This window comes from Pipistrellus kuhlii, unplaced genomic scaffold, assembly GCF_014108245.1.
Source record: "Pipistrellus kuhlii isolate mPipKuh1 unplaced genomic scaffold, mPipKuh1.p scaffold_m20_p_4, whole genome shotgun sequence".
NCBI classification, from domain to species: Eukaryota; Metazoa; Chordata; class Mammalia; order Chiroptera; family Vespertilionidae; genus Pipistrellus; species Pipistrellus kuhlii.
In genome coordinates this window covers 66743180-66759855 of record NW_023425540.1, presented here as the reverse complement: position 1 = coordinate 66759855, position 16676 = coordinate 66743180, and the positions used below count along the sequence as shown (strand labels likewise).

Below are 16676 nucleotides of genomic sequence, written 5' to 3'. Positions count from 1 at the left end.
AAAACAACAACAACACAAAAGTAAGGTGCCCCTAGAATGTAAGAGCCAGATCAGGTTAAATCATAGTGACTTTGGAAACTATTAAGTGTCTGTGGGGAGCGTCGGCTTACATGCTATGAAAGTGAGCCCACAGCACTGACAGCATGGAGAGAAACGTTAGGTAATATCCAGGACCGGGAGAGATACACGTATCAGAGAGGAATTAGGTTGCACTTAGCCACCTTGAATACTTCTTCATCGGGTTGGCAGAGAGATGTAACCAAAAGTCAGCTCAGGTGGCTGTGTGTGGCTGTATGTGGTTCATAGAGCATCCCTGTGTCTACATAAACACATGCATTTATACACTCAGCATCCAGAAATAGAGCGAAGCAATGACACCCAGCGAGGCTGGTCAATCAATAACTAGCTAAGTTTTGTTCTGCTCCAGCAAAACCAGGCCTTGCTCCAGTAAGTGCTAACAAAGGCCCTTTCCCTCTGCTCTGCTGAGGAGAGCACCATTAGTCAGGCTTCATTAGGCTTGTTTACAGAACAGAGCTGGTCTCTAAGCAGTTATTGAAATACTTGTAACTCTGCTGGGCTTTTTCTTCCCTGAAAGATAAGAACTTTGGAATGTGGGGTGGGGAGGGTGGGAAGGCAACCTCTGACCATTGTCAAGAAAACTGGCCTGGTGAGATGGGAATTACAAAGATGAGTTTGCATTTAACCTCATCTGCGTCCCCAGAGCTTGGCTGCTGCCGCCCAGGTGCTGGGGACCGTTCATGTCGCCCTTGGTAATTCAGACAGATGGCAGTCAGACCTTTGGCTGTGCCTGGAAACTTGACTTGAGGGTTTCCTTCCCCCAGACCCCAGGGAGGAGGCTTCAGTGGTTTGGAACTGCATTTCAGTCAGCGTTGTTACTGAGCGGTGGCCGGAGGAAATGTTTGCTTTAAACAATGGGTATAATTGGAAAGATGACTTTATATTGGTCGAAGTTGGTGTTGCGTGTAGAAATAATAAAAGTCCTTAATGTTAAAATGTACAGCCCTTAAGATTCCAAAAGGTACAGACAACAGTACGATGGTTACCAGAGGAAAGGGATTGGGGGTGATTAAGGATAAAGGGGGACAAATATATGGTGACATTGGTTTGACTCTGGGCGGTGGGCACACAATGCAGCATACAGATCATGTGTCATAGAAATGTACACTGGAAACTTATAACTTATTAACAAAGGTCACCCCAGTCAATTTAATTTTTAAAAATTCTAAAAAATAGATATGCTGCATGTACAATAAGCCTGGCATATCTAAATTTTAGAATTTTTTAAAATTAATCACCAGGAATACAGGACAGTTAGTGTAGGTGCCTCCATCGGGAAGGAATGCAAGGGCTTGCTGCTGGCTGTATTCCAGGATGGAGAATTCTTGGTATTTTGGCACCTTCCACTCCTCAGCTTGTGATCTGGTTTATGGGGAGTTTCAAAGGTGAGGAAGCCCAAGTCCGTTTGCTGAGGGACTCTTTTGAGCCAGGGCCCATGTTTACTGCTTTACATGTCACACCTTATTTGGTATTGATATTGTCCCTGTTTTACAGACGAGGAACGGAGATGGGGGAAAGGGGCTCAGGGAGTTTTAGAAGCAGCTTTGAGGCTTTGGGCCAGAAGAGTGTGTCTCCAGAGCTGCCTCTCAGGCACTCGGGGAACTCCATTTGACCACCAATCACTTTTATTCTTTCTTCCTCCCTAGCCCTCAAAGCAAAATTGACTGCAGACTGAGCTTGATTAGAGGTAATTCCTCCAGCTTGCTTTATTACACTCGGAACCAGAGCCGTAATTATGTGGCTTCACTACCTGAGTGTGTGAACCACCTCCCACACTGCAGCGCTGCTATGGGGTCAGGCCGCCTGCAGGTGAGAGGGCGGTCTACCGGGGACAGACACCTCCCTCACCCAGTGCCTTTCATTGTCAGGGCACTGGCTCAGGTTTCTCTGACATCCGCATTCCTTCTTAGATTTGCAAAGATGGTGGCACACAAAATGTACCCCTTTGTGTGGCATATACTCGCAGAGCCTTCCTATTCTCTCTCTCATACACGCAGTTGAGAGAGGCAGCTCCTGTTTTTCAGCCGCTGTGGTAAATTGCTACTTTAAATTTCAGCAAGTGGAATAATAGCAGAGTGATCATCTCCAGTGAATGCTGTTGGCCTTTGTAAAGAATGGCTTGTTCAGAGGTTCTGTGATTTACGGAGACACAGCTGGTGGCCAGGAGAGCTGTAGGAATGCGTGCTCTCCTGGGCCCGAGAGAGCTAGAGATGAAAAGGGCCCTGAGCTGGCACAAAAGCAAATAAGCACTCTGACTTTAAATAAAGCATTATAATTTATATGGACCAGGTCCTTCAGGCCCATAGAGATGCAGCGGCAGCAGCTTTTTTGATGTGAGTGTAATTGTCAATTGGTTCCCACTGTCCCCTGTACCTCAAGGACTGGGGACGATGAGGAATTACTTTAAAACACGGTCCTGTAATCTTGAGTGATATTACACATGTTTTGACAAGCAATTCGCTGGCACTGAAACCCGAAACTCTGCTAATCTGCCACCTAGATGGATCTCCAGTAGGTTTGTGGAGAGGACAAAGTGATGGAGGAGAAGGGAGAGCTGAAACCTCCACATTCCCCTTTCTGAGCCTGCCGCCCTTCCCCGAAGTATATAAGGTTTTTCATTCTTACATTTTAGTTCCTCTGCATCTTCCATTTTCATTCATCTCAATAATTACTTTGCCTTCCTGCCTGCTCCTCCCTCCCTCTCTCCTGCCATAGGGAAAGCGTTGGGCCAGGACAGATTGCTGCCTGGGCGGGGAGGTGGGGAGGTGGCGGGCAGCAGTTAAGTGACTTTACAAATGCACAATGTCTTACACCCTTCTTCCCCCGCCACCCTTAGAGTACTCCGTTTTAGGAGAAGTGGCAAAGGTGAGGCGCTTTTGCCTTAAGGATCATTATTTTCCCCCTGGATTTGCTCTTTTCTTTATCTGTTTTTGAGGTTGAAAGTAGCGGCATTGTGGATCCTGGCTATAGAAGTTGTTAGATCCTGTAAACAATATGAAGCGCAGGAAATGACAGGATTGATGATGTGAAGGCCTGCATTCTTTCAGTTGCTTATCTTCATGGCCTGCGCGTCTGGAAGTGCTCCCCTCTCCTTCTGGGGATCCTGGTTGTGTGCTTTGTGCCAGGACCTCGTGTACATGGGTGTCTCCAAAGGCGTGTTAGGAGCAATAACCATGTAATTATCATGGCTCCATAGTAGTCCTAGTTGCATAAATACTTATCAATTATCTCCCAAGGTATGTTTATTGATTTTGGAGAGAGAGGAAGGGGAAGAGAGAGAGAAAAACAGTAAATGATCGCTTTCTATATATGTTCTGACCAGGGATGAACCCACAACCTTTTTGGTGCAGGGGACGATGTTCCAACCAACTAAGCCACATGGCCAGGGCCCTTTGCCAAACCTGTGAAAGCTTTTATTTAAAGGAAGAAAAAATAACCTCCTGGTGAGCTAATAATTAAAGCTTGTGAGACTGGATTGGGAGAGGTGAGTCAGTTCTGTTGTAGTTGGCATTGAACTCTGGTCTACCTGTGAAGAAAGGGAGGAGGAGAATGAGAAATCATTCCGATACTCTTATGTATCTAAAAGGAGGAGAGGACATGAGAAAACTATTGGCCCTAGAAATCAATATCCAAACTCATCATATTTTAGGTAAACCAATGTGTGCCCACAAAGGAGCCAGAGAAAATGCAGGTTTAAGACTCTGCACTGGAGGCCAGAGTGGCGCTGTGACTTGTCTCTGTGCCACCAAGCTTCAAAAAAAGTATAATCAACAAGAAACTAAACCTCTTTATACAAATATATAGCTATACTCCAGACATGTACATGTCCAGTTCATGTATTAAATTGCTCCAGGCGTTTGTCTCAGAAGACTGTATTTTTTTTCCCCCTTCCCTACCCCTTTCCCTCCTTGCTCCTTCCCCTCCTCCTCCTTTTATCATTCACTTGAGCAGAGCGCCTTATCCTGCTGTGTGTTGGCTGAGCGTTGACGGACCACAGCTTGGAGAGCATCCCCTTGGAGGTGCAGGAGGTGGCTTTGATGGGCCTGGCAGCGTGTCTCTGACCTGCTGCCCTGGTTGAGGCAAGCTCAGGGGCTTGTCTTCTTCCCACCATCCACCCTCTCAGCACTCTCACCTAAACCGTCCTCCCTCCTGTCCCCAAGCGGAGACCCTGGGTATCTTAGCAGAAACTATTATAGGAACTACCTAAGCACTGAGGGCTACAGATTGTGGTATGAATGGTTGCAATATATATAATTTCAACACTAGCCTCAAGCCATCAAGGATAATGTTGCTTTAGGGTGTGTGTGTGTGTGTGTGTGTGTGTGTGTGTGTGTGTATATATATATATATATATATATATATATATATATATATTTAAAAGCACATGTTTTTTTTGTTACCGGTCATGTTTAAAATTACTTTCTAAAGATCTATGTGATTGTTTTCATTATTCCCTTTGTTCCCCAAAATGCCTATATGGATATCTATGACATCTTGTAACGATGGAACTTGCTAAAACATATGTACAGAGTATGTAAAAGAAGGAAAGCAGTTCTTTCTGCAGTAAGCATGGAGCTCTAATGATGTGTTTTGATTTGATTTTTTTAGAAGTTATATCTTAGGCTATCAAAGTCGTTATTTATGTTCAAACTTATATAATATTTAGTCTATGAAAATACTACCACCATCTGCATATGTATGTGTGGGACAGCATTTTAGCGTTCCCGGTGGTGCTATTTGAAAGCCCGATTGCTGCTCCTTCTTACCCACCAGACTGCCTGTATTTTCTAAAAGTGGGAAAGGATAATGTTACTAAGCAAGCAAGAAAAGAAAGGCAGCAAGAGCTTCTTTTAGCTGACCAGTCAACTGGATATTGACCACCTGTCTTCCTGGGAAAGAAATAGATGGCAGTGAATAAGCGAGAGTCTAGTTTTCCAAGAAGCTCAATGATTTTTCCAAATCAATACAGCTCATCAGGCCTCAGAACAAAGGCTGCAGGGGAGGTGACAGTGATGGAAGTGGCTGTGTGTTCTTTTGTGTAGTAAACCATAAGACCCATGGGGAAACAAGGTTTCTTTAGCCATGTTTTTCCTTTCCTTTTTTCTTTTAAGGCTTATTCACTGTATTGGGGGGAGGGGGAGGGAAGCCTTTCAGATTTTTTACAAAAGATTTCCATAGATGCTATCTGATGATCAGATTTACTTTTGCAAGAGAAAAGCACATCAAGTAGGAATGAATACCATCTCTTCACATGTAGATTAGAACAGCATTTTGCCATTGCTTTTTGCTCTTTTGGTATTGGTCTAGTGTACTCACTTGGGTTAAGGCTTTATTTTTTTCCCCTTGTTATTTATGGATAGGGTTTAGGTGAACCAAAAAGAAATGTCTGGGTGCCCAGATTAACCTCTGGCAAATAAAGAATCATAACTACCCTCCCATAAATGAACCTTGTTCCGAATATCCCAAAAAAATAATGCCAAACCTTAATAGGAATGCTGAACTGTCATCCGAGAGGTTATAATTAACGCAGATAGAGTGGTGCCAACATATTCCAGCCGCCGACAGAGAATGTCTATCCAAACCAGCAATTTTTAGCCCTTCAGTCCTTTAATCTTTAAGCTCACTGTGCTTTCATAAAGTAGTACATTAACACCAGAGCAGTGTGTCTCTGGGGTTAATGGCTGGGGTGGCAGCACACTAGGGCATAAAGTGTTTCATTACACTTCCCTTTGTTAGTGCTGCCCTATCTCCCAGGCTCCATTGCCGTACACTGTTTGTTCAGATAAAGCCCAATGTTCAGGGTGACTAATCGCAGCACTGTGTTCCAGATGGTTTGATTACAGGATGTGCTTAAAGTGACTCTTCAAACATTCGGCCCAGCAGTGGGGCCCTTTAAAAAAAAAATTAAAAAAATATGGCATTTTCTGGTCATGTGACAACACTTTCTCGTCCTAATGTTCCATATATACTTGGCATGGGTACTAGGAAAGTCCCTGCACTTTTTGGCTGTCCGGAATTTCATTGGCAACCTTAGTTGTAAATTTAAAATTTCCCCAAATAATTATAAACTCAGCGTTGTCCTTTGAAGAAAGACCGACCTGAAGGGTGGAAATTCTGAAGCCAGAAAAATGAACAAGAGCACTACACAAGCTCCAGCTGTTTAAAAAGGACCTGTGTTGGATACAACAGAACCACGAGAACAAGCCATTGGAGGGAGTTCAGTACAAAGGAGCGGTGATAAATCATACCTCGCACAATAGTCACATTATATAAAAATATAGGGTAATAGGATATCTGAAATATATGAACTTTATCTTGTACTCATGAAACCAGCATATTGTGGCATTTTAATTGTCAATAATGTTTCTACTGGAAAAGTATATAAAAGGAAAGAAATGTGTAAACTTTTAAAAAGGGGGCGTGTGGCATAAATGGGTTCTGTTTCATTGTTATTAGAATGGGGTTTCTGTTTTCTGCATGAGTGCACACCAAGTCCATCCAGATGTGCTAGTCTGCATCCGAGTTCCAAAAAGTTACGTCTGATTCCAGATTCGGCATTTGCAATGCTTGGCAGAGAACTTCTGTAGCAGGGATGAGGCACTTGAAAGACTCTGAAATGGTCTTTAAACTGTAATACAAACAGCTATGCTGATCCACTGGGAAATCAGCCATTTGCCCAGTTCTTGAAGAAACATCTTCACAAATACCAGAAACAGTAATTCATAAACCATATTTATAACCTCTTTGGAGCCAAATCTCTCCGCAGAGAATTTCTATCATCCATAAGCCAGTGGAAGATTATGCTTATTGAAAAAATATGGGAACAGTGAAAAGAAGTGACTAAAATTCAAATCTAGATTTTCTTCCATCATCACCTAGTAGTTCCTAGGTGCTGAACTATCTCTCTCTCTCTCTCTCTCTCTCTCTCTCTCTCTGTGCTGGGCACCGTGCTCACAGGTGTGCTGTGTGCAGACGCTGTTCTTGTTTTCAGGGAGTTGTCATCCAGTTGGCAGACAGGCATACTGTGTGTAAGTGTTAAAGGGACCGTGTATTAGGTTAAGACAGTCTAAATATTGTTTAAATACAGTAAGCATTTGTTTGCTGCTCACCTCGTAGACTAAGTCAGTATTCCTGTCTGGTTATCCCAGTTGAAGGAGACCCTGTGACCTTCAAGGTTGTATAGTATCCATCCCAGTCAGCCAGAAAGGGAAAGAGATCAGAACAACATGGATGGGAGAGTCTTATGGGCCAGGCCTGGAAGTGACACACATAGATGACACACTTTTCTTTTTTAGAACTGAGGCACAGCATCTCATCTAACTGGCAGGGAGGCTGAGAGTGGCTGGCTGAGAGAAAACATGGATCCTGTTGAACGTTCATTGATGAGGGGACTCTATGGAGTGAGTGAGGACCCAGGAAGGAGTGGCCTTTTTTTTTTTTTTTTTTTTTGGTGTGTGTGTGTGTGTGTATGTGATGATTTGTGTGACTGGAGAAGATTCAGAAGAGAGTCAGATTCAACATTTGACTTTGTCTCCTTTGGTCCTAATTCATTGGGAACCTTCACTTCCCTGGGGATTTGGACGAAGACAGCTTTAAAGTTGTGTTTTTCTCCCCCATGGGAATGAAAAGTGACATGCAGAATGAACGGTTGAGGAGACTTGTTTAGGCTGGAGGGGAAAATATGAACTGGAGAAGAGAATGTCAACATGGTCATTGTCCTTGCCTGAGTGAACTAGATGAGGGGTGGACTGTCTCTCCAGGCTATCAGAAGGCTCAGCAAGGACCACGGTGTTCAGGCAGGTTTTAGGTTAGAATCAGGAACAACTTTTAAACAAGATGGCTGGAGGATAAGAGGGCAGTGGTGGGTGCTGTGAGGGATGGAGGAAAAGGGACACAAACCCACACGTATTGGCTTTCTCATCTCATAGCTCGTGCATCCTTGGGGCTTTGGCCCACCACAGTCCTCTCAGCAGTTAGTGCCTTGTAACCTTTAGGTTTATACACTTACTATTAACTTTCCCTTCCATTAATTCAGATTCCCAAATAAGTCCCTGCTTGGTTCCCACCGCTTCAGGCACTCATCACTGGGACAGTCAAGTGAGGCCAGGGTTGGATTACTGGTCTAGGAGCCTCGTCCCCTAAGATTACCGTCTGAGCAGGGACTGTGGGCAGGGCAGGCACTGTGAAAGCCACATCCAGGATCTAGTTTATTATGGTGGATTAAGGGCCCTGCTCCTTAAGTATGGGTAATATGCGAACTATGGTTCCACTTCTGGATTATAGGTTATTCTTGTGTTGGTTCTGTTCTAAGTCTTTGGGTGGAGTTCTAGCCAAAATGTGATTTGATTCCACAGCACCAGCAAAGTGCCTACTGTATGCCCTGTAGATGCACAATAAATGCGTAACGGACCTGCCCATCTCTCAGGGACCAACGTAACTGCTAAGTACTGACATGAGGAAATGACAGAACAGTGTGACCATGGACTCCTGAGAGCTCAGGCTCTGCGGCTTGTAGAGGGCAGGGGCTCAGGTTGTGGAACACAGACCACACTGTTAAGTGTCCTGTAAGTAATATGCTCTATGGGGGCAGCAGCTTAGATTCTGTATCAGTATCTAAGACAAAGCCTTAATACAAAAAAGAAAACCCTGTGTAGCGAGCATTCTCAAACCTTCCATTGCTCTCTTCTTACTTCATCGGTAATAATCATCAGATATTTTTCAAATAAAAATGTTATAGGGCAGGCATTATTAGAATTTTGAGAAAGACCATGCCCAGTCCATGGGTGGAAAGGGAGGATGACAAACCCTGTGAGATATTTGAGAATATAGAGATGAAAAGGACTTGCAGAGATGGTCCCTGGAGACTAGCTCATAGGCTAGGGTTTGAAAGAAGAAATATGCGTTAAAAGAAATATTAAATCGTTTTTGGAATAAATGCATATTTATTTCCAATTTACATAAACATCAAGCCAGAAACAGAACTCTGCACAAATTTATAAAATTCCGATTTGTGCATTTAAAGGACTAATTTTCATTTGGAGCATTTATTCCCTCAAAAGGAGTGGAGTCGGCTTTATGTGACCATGGGTTGCGGTAAGACTTCAGCAAAACGACAAACCATGCACAGCTTTTAAAGCTGAAACACCACCTCTGTGTTTGGCCTCTCACAATAGGATGTTGTCTAAACAGAGACTTCCTTACAAAGAAACAATACACTTTGTAGTTTATGAGAAGGTTCCTTGAGCCTTCATTCCACCCTACAGCAGCAGATCTGGCTGTGCAAACACACGGGAATTCTGGGCAGATAGAAATACTCTGGCATTGTGAAGTGGCTTGTACATATAAAGAAAAATAGACACAAGCACACATATTTAATTAGCTCTGCATGATGGAGACTGTTCAAAATGTCCCCAGGAATAGAGCGTTTTAAATAAGGAGGGCAGAGAAATGAAGCTGACCTATTGAGGCCCTTTTGAAATTAAAAAAAGACTGGAGATTTTTCTTCTGCACCGAGTGCTAATAATACTATTTGTTGTACTAAGATAAGAGGTCTGCTTGTGTGGCTTCTTGAAATGGTATCCAGCGGTGTGAATAGCTGTACAGTGTGGAAGTTGCAACTGAGATTCAGTTTTTGTGACAGCTTTAAAAGGTACACCCGGATAACCACGGATTTGCTGGTTTGGGATCCCTGCCTTCCCACTGGCCTCCGTTTCCTTTGTTCTTTTGGAATTCGGTTCTGCTGTTTGGAGCGGGCTGGCGGGCTGCATGGAGGTAAACCAGCACGTCACGCAGACCAGCTTTCACCACACAGAGCAGCCTGCGGTGATCCATGGAGCAGGGCCTTGGAGCAGCGCCCCGGCCCGGGAAACCCCGCTGGGCGCCCCAGTCCCAGCCTGCTGGCCTCGGGGCGCAGCCTCCTCCCTCCCCGGTGCTGCTTTATCCTCGGCTGCCGCCTCCCTGCTCCCTGTGGCCGCCCTGGGCCCAGCCAATCAGACGCGAGCGTTCCCAGCAGGCACCGGCCAATCGGCGGCCAGTATTTGCTGGAACCGCGAAACCCTTAGGGGAAAAGCAATAACAAAAGCCTTTCACTGCTGACAAATGTTAAGTGTCTGTGCAGACTTTTCCTGTTTTTAATTTTATTACTGCAAGAATGGAGGGTTTGTTGTTTCTTTCATGTTTCCTTTCAAGCAATTTTAATTATACATTTGTGCTACATCAGGGACTCTGGAACACAGCGAGTAAGCCCATTGCATCTAAAGCTGAAACGCAGTAACCTCTGGCAATACAGATATATTCCTGTACTGTAAATATAGCTGACATGCTAAAGAATTTTAAGCAGCTGTAAAGGTCTTTGACACCACACACAGTGCCCCAGAGAGCACATGATGTGAAAGCCAGCTCTGTCTTCCCCTTGGCCTGCTCTCCCGCCCACTCCCTTTTCCTGAAGGGATGTGCTCATAAAGAATCCTTTCCTCCAATTGTTGTCTTGTGCAAATTTTGACCAAATGCCTAATTACCATTGATTCCCATCCCAATGTGAATGTTATACTCAATGGTGTTTTTTTAGAACCATTCCTGAGGGGCTTAGAGTGGAATCAACTGTCAGCTGAGGAAATGCTTGCTTTGCCTCCTGCTAGCTTTTCCCTCCCCTGCTAGACTATTGCTACAGTGAGTAAATTCAGCTGTTACCTACGTAATAGCAACATAGACCATATGGGAAACCATTTTTAGATCTCTTTTTAAGGCTTCTGAAAGGAATCATTCCTTTCCCCTACTTGAGTCCCAACCATTCAATAGTTTACCTGGTGTTAAGATGCTCCCAAGCAAATGAGTCTTACCTTGTGAGGTATTCCTTACCCATAAAGGAGTTCAATATAGGTTTTTTTGGTAAGATTCAAAATGGCAGTGAACAAGTGAGCAAACCAGCTAGAAATAGATTTTGAGTAATGTCCCTTTGTTTCTCTAAGAAAGCTTGGGGGGAGAGGGAGTAGGTACAGAGAACAAAGGCTCGCTTAAATATTTTATTTCTTTACCCTAATATTTTATGTATGCCTCAACATCTAGGTCCTGATAATATATGCTTCACAGGAGTGATTTTTAAAAACTGGCTCTTGTCCTCTAGTGAAAGAAAGAGGATGTTATATTTTGTTTTCCTGTGACATTTGGTATACTAAGTGCACTTAAGTTTCGTGATTCACAGATGCAGTGCTAAATTAAATCATCTGTCTGCAAAGCAGTTGGGAAAAGCAAAATGGCTTGCAGGAAACAAGTGTGCTGGTTTGAGGTTTTTTTTCGAATCTTCTGTGGCAAATGCTTACTAAAGTTGACTCTAAAGATAAGCCCAAGAGCAAACCTATTGTGCACATTTATTTTCTTAAGAGGCCTATTTTAGGAGTCTTTAATATGAAACAAGACCAAACAGTGAAACAGATACTACACCAAGGCTGATTCTTGTCTCACAAAGCCAGAGAGGGGAGGATTAGGAATGACAAATCATCTGATTGTCTGTTATCTGGACTCCATGCCCCCTGCTTTCCTGCTGTATATCTATATTTGTGCACCACATAATTTTTTTTTTTTTTTAGTCTGTATTGCCATTATTTTATATTGTTGAATTAGAACAAAACTGATTTCGTTCAGTCACCTTCTGGTTTAAGCATTGGTAACTGGCATTTAGTTTTTGTTGGCTGCTTGCCAAGCGAAAGCAATTATGTGTAATAATAGAAAAATTAAGAGGTGAGTGTTGCTATTTTACAGCAGGACATGGCAAAGACCATTTCCTTCTGTCAGCAGTATCTTGATTACACTCTCACACACGGCTTTACCCTTTTGTACTGCATGCGCATGGGTACACACACACACACACACACACACACACAATTTCCTGTGGGTTTTCATTTGGGGTCACTGAAACCAAAAAGAGGAAGAATGCAAACCACAGCTTTTGAAAGCAAATGAGAATAGAACTTTGCTGGTAGAGCAGTAGTCGTAATAATAATAATAATAAACGAACTGTAACTGGAGTAATCTGTGCTAACCAGGGTCCTCCTTCATTCCCCACTCTGCAGGTGTCCTAGTGGTTAATGTCACGTGGAGGAACAAAACCTACGTAGGGACCCTCCTGGACTGCACCAAGCACGACTGGGCCCCTCCCAGGTACGCCCTGAGCCGTTTGTTTCAGGCTCTGTTTTTTTCTCTCTCCTCTTTCCTCTCCTTCCCCCGTCCTCTCTTTGCAAGGAAACTAGAGAGAGAGAGATGAATAATACATAAAAGTCTGCCTGTAATTGAAACCAAGCATAAGGGAAATGAGCAATTCAGGATTGAACACAGTAAAATGCAGATGCTGGATTTCTTTTCTGCCAGGAGATTGCTACTCCCTGCCCCTACTCTCTTTGTTTTCTTCTTTTCTCAAAATGGGAATTTGAACTGGATTGGAAACTGGCTACCTGAGCCGTTTTTCTTTGGTTTTCGGAGGGAGAATATAAGCTATTGGAAGCCTGCCCTTTTGCAGGTGTTGAAATTGTCAGTGAAAGAATAGGGTGTCTTCCTTATCTGGGCCTGGCCCTAAAGCTGCTGGGGTGCCGGCTGCTCTAGGCTGCATTGTGTACTTTGTGATCTCACCTGGCTGGCTGCTCATTTTGACATCTGTTCCTTGCTTCCCTAGGTTCTGTGAGTCCCCCACAAGCGACCTGGAGATGAGAGGGGGCCGGGGCCGAGGGAAGAGAGCGAGGTCTGCGGCAGCCGCCCCGGGCTCGGAGGCCAGCTTCACGGAGTCCAGAGGGCTGCAGAGCAAGAACAGGGGGGGTGCCAATGGGAAGGGGAGGCGGGGCAGCCTCAATGCCAGTGGGCGAAGGACACCCCCGAACTGTGCCGCTGAGGACATCAAAGCCAGCCCCTCCTCCAGCAACAAAAGGAAAAACAAGCCCCCAATGGAACTGGACCTGAACTCCAGCTCCGAGGACAATAAGCCCGGGAAGCGAGTGCGCACCAATTCCAGAAGCACCCCCACCACCCCGCAGGGGAAACCAGAGGCTCCCTTTTTGGACCAAGGCTGCTCCTCTCCAGTGTTAATCGACTGTCCTCACCCCAACTGCAACAAAAAGTACAAGCACATCAACGGCCTGCGGTACCACCAGGCGCACGCACACTTGGACCCGGAGAACAAGCTGGACTTCGAGCCTGACAGCGAGGACAAGATCTCGGACTGCGAGGAGGCCCTGAGCAACGTGGCCCTCGAGTGCGGGGAGCCAAGCACAGGCGTGGCCGCTTACGACCAGGTGAAGGCGCCCGCGTCCCCTGGCTCGGGGAACCCCCCCGGGACCCCCAAGGGAAAGAGGGAGCTGATGAGCAACGGGCCAGGCTCCGTTATGGGATCTAAAGCCGGGAAGAATTCCGGCAAAAAGAAGGGCCTTAACAACGAACTGAGCAGCCTCCCGGTCATCTCCAACATGACGGCCGCTTTGGACAGCTGTTCAGCCGACGGCAGTCTGGCTGCCGAAATGCCCAAACTGGAAGCCGAAGGTTTAATTGACAAGAAAAATCTGGGAGATAAAGAAAAGGGCAAGAAAGCCAACAACTGCAAAATGGACAAAAACCTCTCCAAACTGAAAACGGCCCGGCCCATCGCCCCGGCCCCGGCCCCCACGCCCCCACAGCTGATCGCCATCCCCACGGCAGCCTTCACCAGCACCACCACGGGCACCATCCCCGGGCTGCCCTCCCTCACCACCACCGTCGTGCAGGCCACACCAAAGAGCCCCCCGCTAAAGCCCATCCAGCCGAAGCCCACCATCATGGGGGAGCCCATCACCGTGAACCCAGCTCTCGTGTCGCTCAAAGACAAAAAGAAGAAGGAGAAGCGGAAGCTCAAGGACAAGGAAGGGAAAGAGACCGGCAGCCCAAAAATGGACGCAAAGCTGGGCAAACTGGAGGACGCCAAGGGGGCCGGGAAAGACCTGTCTGGGCATTTTTTAAAGGACCACCTCAACAAGAACGAGGTGCTGGCCAATGGATTGTCAGAATCTCAAGAGAGCCGCATGGCCAGCATCAAAGCTGAGGCTGACAAGGTGTACACCTTCACCGACAATGCCCCCAGCCCCTCCATCGGGAGTGCCTCCAGAATGGACTGCAACACCTTGGTGAACGGCCAGGCGCCCATGGCCCCGCTGCATGTGCTCACGCAGAATGGGGCCGAGAATTCTGCAGCCAAGACCAGCAGCCCTGCCTACTCTGACATCTCTGATGCCGCCGACGATGGTGGTTCGGACAGCAGGTCAGAGGGCATGAGGTCAAAAGCCAGCTCCCCGTCAGATATCATTTCCAGTAAGGACGGCATTGTAAAAGGGCATTCTTCAACGACGGCACAGTCATCTCAACTGAAAGAGTCCCATTCTCCCTATTACCACGGCTACGATCCTTACTATTCGCCGAGTTACATGCACGCGGGGCCGGTTGGCGCCCCTGCAGCTGGCAATGGTGGGAGCACGCAGGGCATGAAGATCAAGAAGGAGTCTGAAGAAGACGCGGAGAAGAAAGACAAGGCCGAGCAGCTAGATGCCAAGAGACTGGACCATCCCTCAGCATCCCTACAGCCTCAGCACCAGTCGGTGATCACCCAGAGGCACCCTGCCCTGGCTCAGTCCCTTTATTATGGCCAGTATGCCTATGGGCTCTATATGGACCAGAAGTCTCTGATGGCCACCAGCCCCGCCTACAGGCAGCAGTATGAGAAATACTATGAGGACCAGAGGCTGGCAGAGCAGAAAATGGTCCAGACTGGGAGAGGAGACTGTGAACGGAAAAATGAGCTCCCCTTGAAAGAGCTGGGCAAGGAGGACAGTAAGCAGAAAAACATGCCGTCGGCCACAATCTCAAAAGCTCCCTCTACTCCGGAGCCTAGCAAAAACCATTCTAAACTAGGGCCGGCAGTGCCTAATAAAACTGAGGAGACAGGTAAATCGCAGCTTCTCTCCAATCACCAGCAGCAGCTTCAGGCCGACAGCTTCAAAGCTAAGCAGATGGAAAACCACCAGCTTATTAAGGAGGCTGTAGAAATGAAATCTGTCATGGACTCTATGAAGCAGACAGGTGTAGACCCAACCTCCAGATTTAAACAAGTAAGATTGTGGAGCATGGCCCCCGCAGGGAGAGAGCAGGCTGAGACTTGCGCACACATGTCTGGGCTTGGTGGCTAGGACTTCCTGGCAGGAAATAAACCAGAGGGTTCGTTAGGGTTGATTCCCCTTCTTTCGAAAAATATCTTAAAGGACTATCTCAGAAGTTACTGTGTACCTCTGAAAAGTACATCATTCACAGTTTCCTACAACAAACTGTGGACATGTGCTTTCCGTGGTCCGTGATGCTGTTGACTAACTAACTGAATCTGACGTGGTCCCTTGGTTTCTTACTGCATCCAAAGTGAGGGAACTCTGCCGCAAGGCCATTGAGTTTCCTCCTGACTTAACACTGAGATTGAGAGTCTGATCTCTAAAATACTTGTTTTTCTACATTCCAAATTTCTGTTGGCATCTCGTAGGAATGTTAAAACTAGGTTCCTAAATTCCCATTTCCCACTCAACTTTTTAGTGAAACTTGGGACCCAAATGTCTTTCACGCGGCACCTGGGATGCCTGGATGTCGGTTTGCACCTGTGTTAGTGCCCCACGCGGAGCTTCGTGCTGGGCAACTGTGAGGAGAGAGAGGAGGTGTGGGTAGATGTGCCTCGGGCAGTCATCCCAGGCCGTGCAGCCTGAGGTTACAGGTGCAAACACCTGGAAGTTAGTCCCGTGAAAGCACACATGTGCTGGCACTTTCTGTCATGGTGCAGACATCCTGACTGCCTTCGGTTCCCTGAGTGTCCATTTTGGAATTTCCCAGCATCCCTCACCACCACTGCTCCCACAATTAGATGTCCTTGGTGAATCAGAGCAACAAAATTCTTTCTTCACATTCATTTCTGTTCAAAAGTCGGACCTTGGGCCCAACCTTGAATGCTCACTTAGGACCTAAATTCCCAGTGAGTTTATCATAAATGGGATGGGGGTCACATCATTTAGGACCGAATCTCCCTCCCTCCCCACTCCTCCCAGGCCTGACTCAGTCTGTGGCTTCCGAGGGCTGTTAGAAGGGCATGATTTGTAAAATGGGGTTATAAATGGATTTGTTTTCTAATAGAAAAACCATAATGTGTACTATTAATTTGAAATTTTGTTATGATTAAGGTATTAGCACATAATGAGATATGGGCCAACATAGTAAGCTTCAGCTGTGGGTGAAGAAAATGTATTAGGAAACCAAGAGTGTTTCCCCCCTAAATGATATTAATTGCTAGAGTAATTATTTGGATTTACTATTATTAGCTTGAGTTGGAATTTTAAAAATTCTTTTTGCCTATGTGAGATATTAAAAGGAAAATGAGAGTTAGATTAAATACATGTAAGGATGTTATTGAATGTAGAGAAATAACCTAAGTTTGAAGCCCATCCCTACACATGGGCAACCGTGTGACCCTGGCATCACTTGGAACTTTAAAAGCTTTGCTTTTGTCTTCTGCAGAAGTGATCCATAATAATGCCTACCCCAGACATTATTCTGTGTAG

The 16676-nt window shown here is 45.8% G+C and overlaps 1 protein-coding gene across 6 annotated transcripts in view; it reads left to right on the top strand.

Annotated features, from left to right (window-relative positions):
- ZNF608 (zinc finger protein 608) overlaps window positions 1–16676 on the top strand; it is a 109629-nt gene that overhangs the window by 85994 nt on the left and 6959 nt on the right. For all 6 annotated transcript variants that reach the window (XM_036409528.2, XM_036409525.2, XM_036409524.2 and 3 more), the window contains 2 exons: window positions 12147–12234; window positions 12743–15194. In XM_036409528.2, coding sequence (XP_036265421.1) covers window positions 12147–12234; window positions 12743–15194 — 2540 coding nt within the window. The remainder of the gene's footprint in view (window positions 1–12146; window positions 12235–12742; window positions 15195–16676) is intronic.